This window comes from Olea europaea, chromosome 12 (genome assembly GCF_002742605.1).
Source record: "Olea europaea var. sylvestris chromosome 12, O_europaea_v1, whole genome shotgun sequence".
Taxonomy (NCBI): domain Eukaryota; kingdom Viridiplantae; phylum Streptophyta; class Magnoliopsida; order Lamiales; family Oleaceae; genus Olea; species Olea europaea.
This window is the reverse complement of record NC_036248.1, coordinates 28,573,554-28,580,219: the sequence shown is the minus strand read 5'-3', so window position 1 is coordinate 28,580,219 and position 6,666 is coordinate 28,573,554. Positions and strand designations below refer to the sequence as shown.

Genomic DNA, 6,666 nt, shown 5'->3' with positions numbered 1-6,666 from the left:
TTGATGACTTTCCTATCAAGGGAACCTTCGAAGCCCTGCTCTAACAGCAGGCTGATCTAAGGTTACAAATCCTGCAACACTTAGATCACTCTCCCTCAAATTATTAAGGCATAACCCACTAGCAAGGCATAAACCCATCAATTTACACTAGTACAAAAACTAAAATAATACTCAAAAGGTGAGTTCATTCAACAAAAGTTCACAGGTTAGCAGAATATCAAAATATGAGGTTTTGAGTGCAATATTCATAAAGAAGGTAAAGTTAAGGGGCTTAGGGGTCTTGGGGGATAGGGGTGTTGTCTTCCACATCTTCATCAGTAGGGAAGATACAAACTCCCGTTGCCTTCGACAGCCTTTGCAGTTCTTTCTTCTGTTTTTCCAAAGACTCAAACAAGAAGGCAACATCAAAATCTGGCCTTTCCCTGCCAATGTCCTTAACAAACTCTTCCAGTGCTACAACATATGCATCCTTAGCTAGAGTGTCGAACTCGAAGAAAGGTCTTTAAAGGTCAACAGCCTTGACCGCTTTTGCCTCAACCTCCTTTACCCTCTTAATTGTCCCCTCAGCCTCTTCTCTACTTCATCAGCTCGAGTCCACTCTTCATCAACCCAGGCTCTCTCGTCTTTGGCTTTCTTCCTTTCCACCATAGCTCGTTGATTGGCCTTTTCCTCCATATCTGCAATGCTTTACTATTGTCTACCAAGCTTAGTACTTAGGCCGACTTCGCCTCTAATTCGACACCTCTATTACTTAGGCGATCTTCATATTCTTTTTCCTTCTCGGCAAACTTTGCCATCTCCACCTCCATACTCTCATAGAGACTCAATGCTCGATTCTTAGCTTTGAGCATCTTATCTAGATCGGCCTTTACTTGGTGTAGCACAAACGATACCCAAAGTCATGCACTGGAAGAGGCCCAAAATATTAGAAAGCATGCAAGTTCAAGTTCAAGTTCGAGTTCGAAAAGTTACCTTATCAGCCATCGATGACATGTACAAGATTGAACGGTATCTATGGAGTTGAGCTAAGACAATGGCCTCCCCAACTAGCATCTTAGCCAGGAAATGTTGTTCCCTCTCATTCCAACTCCTAAAGATGAGATTTATTGAGTCTCGAAGTGGAGGAGAGAGTGCTAAAGTGGTCTCCCTTAAAGGAAAAAATGCAGGAAGGAAGTCCAAGAAGAAGTTAGCACGGGAACCTGCTAAAACGTATACACTAGGCCACTAAAACATTTGGGCATCTTTCTTGTGACCTCAAAAAAACTGGCCGCTGGAGCAGTAGGGAATGAAGAGGATGCAGACAATGGCCTCTGCAGGAAAACTTCCAGGGACGAGCTTTCCGAAGATAGGGCTACAATAGGTGTCTTGGCTGGAGGTTTCTCGGAACGATTTCACTTTAGTGGGACGACCTCCTCATCAACCTCGACCTTGATAGAGGCAGCTTACGACCTTAATTAGAGCTGTTGCCCTTTTCTTTCCTTTGTTAGTAGCAGTTGCCTTGTAGCCTAGCATGTTTAGATCATGATCTGCGAAGATTGGTAGAGAAGTGTTCCTAGTGTTAATGTCAAAATGGTAGTTATAAATGGACCAGGAAGAATTAATCCTCACTAAAAGTGGTTAGAGAGGAGGAAGCTCGTGGAGGTTGGAGTCGGAAATAATAGACTTGCAGGATCTTTCTCTTTTAGCCAAAACTCTAATCGCCCTAGCCTTTCTTTGAGTTGTTAGAGTCAAAGTCACCTTCTTATAAATTGTAATAGCAATAGTTGAAGGGTTAGAGGAAAGTTATTTGCAAGTTTGATAAACATAAGAATGACCTCCACTTACATAGTGCATGATAAAAAGTAAGGACTACATTGTCCCTATTCATCTCAGCATGGTGAAATTGCCAGTCCCCCAGTACATAGAAAAACTATTCTTTCCATTTTTTAATCGGTGATGGAGTGTCGAGCACTAAAGAACCTCCTATCCTAGGTCTAACACTGGCGTATCACTAGCCCAAGCTCCTTCTATCCTCCTTAAAATTGAACAGGGAATTGAATTACTCAATAGTAAGCTCGAGATTTCCTAATTTATGCCACAAGATAAGAGTGGCAACTGACGCTCGCCACCCATTAGGACTTAAGTGGGTAGGAGCTATTCTCTAGAGAGAGTGAGAGAGGAATTTATGAATGCCCTTGGGAAATGGGAGCCTAAGGTTGGTATTTAAAATTGCGTACTAGCTCTGTCCCTAGGGTCAAGCACTACTATCTCTACTAAACTATGAATACTATACTTAGCCCTCCAGGTCACTAGCATATCTCCCGTTACAACTGACCTATACAAGTCAACTCTCCATTTTCCATGGCTATTTCCTCTACCGTCAGCTTGGGACACTATTTCTTCACTCTCATTATCCCTCGGGTTTGGATCCATACCTCCCAAATGACCTAAATCCCCTAGGTTAACTATAGAAATTGGAATTGGGGCGAGGATGCTTTAACAACGCAAACTTAACGAAGAGGTGGGAGTAGAAGGCACTGACTCTTCTTGGTGGTCACCCTAAGAATGGACCCTAGACTCGTCCAAACTCATGCAACTAGTGAGAAAAAGAAAGACATTTTTCGTTAAAGAGAATACTTGGGAAATGATGACCTCACTCAAGACATAGGAGAAGAACTAGAGAAGAGAGAGTCTTCCTTGCTTAGAAGAGGAGAAAGCGTGAAAGTAAGATGGTAAAAGGGAAAGGGAAACGATGTTTAAATTAAAAGGGAAAACTAAGGGACTAGATCCAAACCGTTGGATGAGAAAATGGAGGGAAAATGAAGGGCCCAGATTCATCAAAGTAAAACAATGTAGTTTTGACACCAAAAGCTTCCAAAGGAAGCAATTAAAAGTGTGGAATAGCTCCACAGACGAAGACACGACACCTGGCATACCCTTTAGTCATTGTAACGATGATAAATCGTGACGATTGAGTCAACTAAGCTCATAGGTCAATCTATCCCTCGAACAATTATTGACCTGGGGGTATCTGTTGACCAACGATCTCTGATCTCACTTAAAATATATTTAGGGCCTATCTCGTCTACCTGAAAGGCTAGGTTTGTGAGATCGGCTTGGTCTCATGACCGTCGTGATCTCAATAGGTATAATGATTACAGATTCCTTACACCTTGTCAAATCACTCAATTAGTCAGACACACTTGGAATGAGTGATGTCAGCACCACCCAAACCCACCAATTATCTACTATAATTATTTATGCTAAAGCAGGTCATGATTTCTTGATAAAAGGGGCTATTATTATGATTTGATGGGAGCTGACCTTGTTAACCAATCAAGGGAAAGATCGACGGCACACAAATCAAGTTCGGCACTGTGGTTGATTAGATTGATAAGACAAAATCCTATGAAAATATAACTTAATCTCATCTATAAAAAGAAAGAGATGGTCCCCTCTAGGGGACAGGTCTTGGAGGACGATTTTCTCCCACCACTACAAGAAAATGTACTTGTAAGCTTCATTATAAATAAAAAATGCACACTTTCTTTTTGAAGTTGGCTCAAAACCACACTCAACAATTTTTGACGTCAACAACAAACATTATTTCTTGTTTGTTTCAATCTATCCCTCGTCTACATGTTCAGGTGATAAATATAACATAATTTAATGTTAGAGTATATAAACGAGATGGAAAAAATGAAGTACAGTCGACTTTAGTTAATAAAAATAAGATCTAACATGTCATTATTATACAAAAGAGATTTTCTCAAGTATCTCCAATAGTATATTGACAGAGCCTCAAATTTCACTTCATAATAAGAAAAGGCATTAATGAAAAGATTATAACAAAATACAAATTTTAAGAGAATCGTCCTGACTTTATTTTTCCCCAAAACAAAGAAATAGGTATAAAATACATGAACAGCCAACACACATTTGTTGCCCATCAACTCTCATAATCTGCCTTCTTCTAAGCACTCAACATTTGGAAATAAATAGACAATTTTCGAATTGCAGTTTACACCCCCAAACTGCTAGGGTCCGTTTGGCAAATTTTCCAGTCCCACTTGGACTGAAATCGCCCCTAAGACAAACACAAAGCATAACTTCTTGTAATCTTCATCACATGCTACCCTTGTGCCTGCATGAATCACCAAATTCGTGGATTGGAATCAGCTGGATTTGCAAGGTTTCAATTTTACCAAACAAATGCTCGCATCAACCTATCGACCATCTAAACTTGTGTCCCCAAATTCCTTCTTGCCGGTGTTGCCATCAAGTAAATCCATCATCGTCGTACCTTCGTTATTGTTGCATCACAAAATTAACACATTGCCTTGCTTCATCCCACTCGAATCTGCACATTGCTCGGGCACCATACATGCCTTCGACCATAGCATGATAATGCAAAAGACATCCTCATGCCATTACCATTTTCTCAATTAGGGTCCTAACACTAGGACACTATATGCTGACACGTATAAAGAAATTAATTATATTGGTATTTGATTAAAGTGTAGATTCACATGATGTTATTGCCCTAGAATTTAATTAAGTTGAACAAATCACTCAAATTAAGTAATTATTAATCATAATTATTCATAAGAATGGGATTTAGCTGGCAATACTCTAAAATATATTAAAGTTATAATATGGATAGAAACTTGAACTCTTATACATGCATATGGTTTCAGACCCTTAAGTGTCTGTTTGGAAGTATTTTGTTTGATCAGAAGATATTTTAGAGAAAATTAATCTAAAGTAAATTCCTTAATAAATTTTTCTATGAAAAGTGTTAGCCATCCTAAACAAGACCTAAAACTATTGAAATTTTGACAAAAAAGACTCGAACTCTTTTCAAGATTGAGATACACTGATTAACAATGAATGAATTTTACACAATTTCCAACTATTAAGAAAGTAATACTAGGAGTGCATTAATCACCAATTAACCTAAATTAACAAAGTAAAAACTCTTTAATTATTAACAAAGTAAAAACTCTTTAATTAATGATATTTTGTACCACTGGTGTCAAATATCAGTTTAGATGGTAATTATATGTCATTAAATGATATGTTTAATGAAATACAATGTTATATGATTCATTTAATTGAATTGAACTTATTATGTCTCTGTTTGTTTCTCATCCCTTTTCCATTAAAATGAAAAATATGTCCGTTATCTATCACATCAAACAATCAAATTTGAATTTCTATATCTTACGTGAGGCCCATAACGACTATATTTTTCATGTTCGTTATTACAAAAAATGGGAAACAAACTTCCTCTAAATATGATCACATAAAGTAGTGTTCTAACACTAATAGTGCTACGTATCATAATTCAAACTCTTTATCCATTTCCACATCCCTAATCCTCTCCAACCTTCTGGATAAAGTTTTTAATTTTGAAAAAAAAAAAAATTATTCATTTAATCCAAATTTTTATATTTTCTTCAAATTTTTTATTTATCAGAAAATATTTGTCCCAATCGTAAAATTCGTTTCTTTATTTTTCCTGTAAATTCTTGAAGTGAAATTTCTGGAAATAACCAATATCATAAAATAATTATTTTTTTCTTCTGAAAATAAGAAAAATATTAAAATTAAATAAATTGTTGAATTTATCCAACTATATCCTGACAGCTGTTAGCAAATTTCGGGGCCCAACATCTCAGTCAAACTAACTAGCATTGGACCACCTTGCACACGATTGATTACGATGCGGTTAATATTTGAATTCCTTAAGTCGATTTTTAATTTCTTTAGAAAGTGAGTTTTCTCATTTGTTTATTTATTTTATTTTTAAATACGATTTAAACATAAAAATAAAAAAAATAAAAAAAGAAAAAAAAGAATGACAACGCAGAGTGCGACGTTGGATTGAAGATTTTGGAGTTTCTCATAAAAAGATAAATGTTTTAAAATTGGGAAATACTATGTATACCCCATAAATATTTTATTGTATGTGAACCTCTTCCATGTGAAGGAGTATAATGTTATGTGTACACGATAATATTTTCCTTTAAAATTTACCCATGGGCCCATTTGGGCATGGGAATCTAACTTGCCTAAGCATTGGAGAGGAGTCCTTTTCCAATTTCAACCACTCACTTAGCCACCCCCTCAAGGCGGAGCTCCTCCCCCAAAGCCTCTATAAAAAGTCCCCAATGGTACCTTACATAGGCTTGAAGAAGAGCCCACTCCTAATCTCCTTCCTTCCTTCCTTCCTTCCTTCTTTCTTCTTCTTCTTCTTTACTAGAATCTCTTTTGGTATCTATTACTGGGCCCAAAAGCAAAAGATTTTTAAGCATGGACCTCGCCGTCAAACCCACCACCATCAAGTTTCTTTGCAGCTACGGCGGTCGGATTCTCCCCCGTTACCCTGATGGCAAACTCCGTTACCATGGTGGAGAAACCCGTGTTCTTTCCGTACAACGATCCATTTCTTTTGCCGGTTAGTCCCTCCTCGTTTTTATAATTCTTCTGTATTTATATTGTCCAGTCGCGTTTAGTACTGTGAGTCGAGAGTGACACTTTCCGTGTTACAGAGCTGTTGATGAAGCTGGGAGAGATGAGTGGGACGTCAGTTGTGAATCTAAGATGTCAATTACCAAAAGAAGATTTAGATGCTCTTGTATCAATCACTTCGGATGAGGATCTTGCCAATCTTATCGAAGAATA

The 6,666-nt window shown here is 37.6% G+C and overlaps 1 protein-coding gene across 1 annotated transcript in view; it reads left to right on the top strand.

The window, feature by feature from the left end:
* Nucleotides 1-6,149: 6,149 nt before the first annotated feature.
* Nucleotides 6,150-6,666, top strand: part of LOC111406871 — a 2,578-nt gene continuing 2,061 nt past the window's right edge. The window contains exons 1-2 of the mRNA XM_023036235.1: nucleotides 6,150-6,439; nucleotides 6,534-6,662. Of these exons, the coding sequence (XP_022892003.1) occupies nucleotides 6,295-6,439; nucleotides 6,534-6,662 (274 nt within the window). The 5' untranslated portion in view covers nucleotides 6,150-6,294. The remainder of the gene's footprint in view (nucleotides 6,440-6,533; nucleotides 6,663-6,666) is intronic.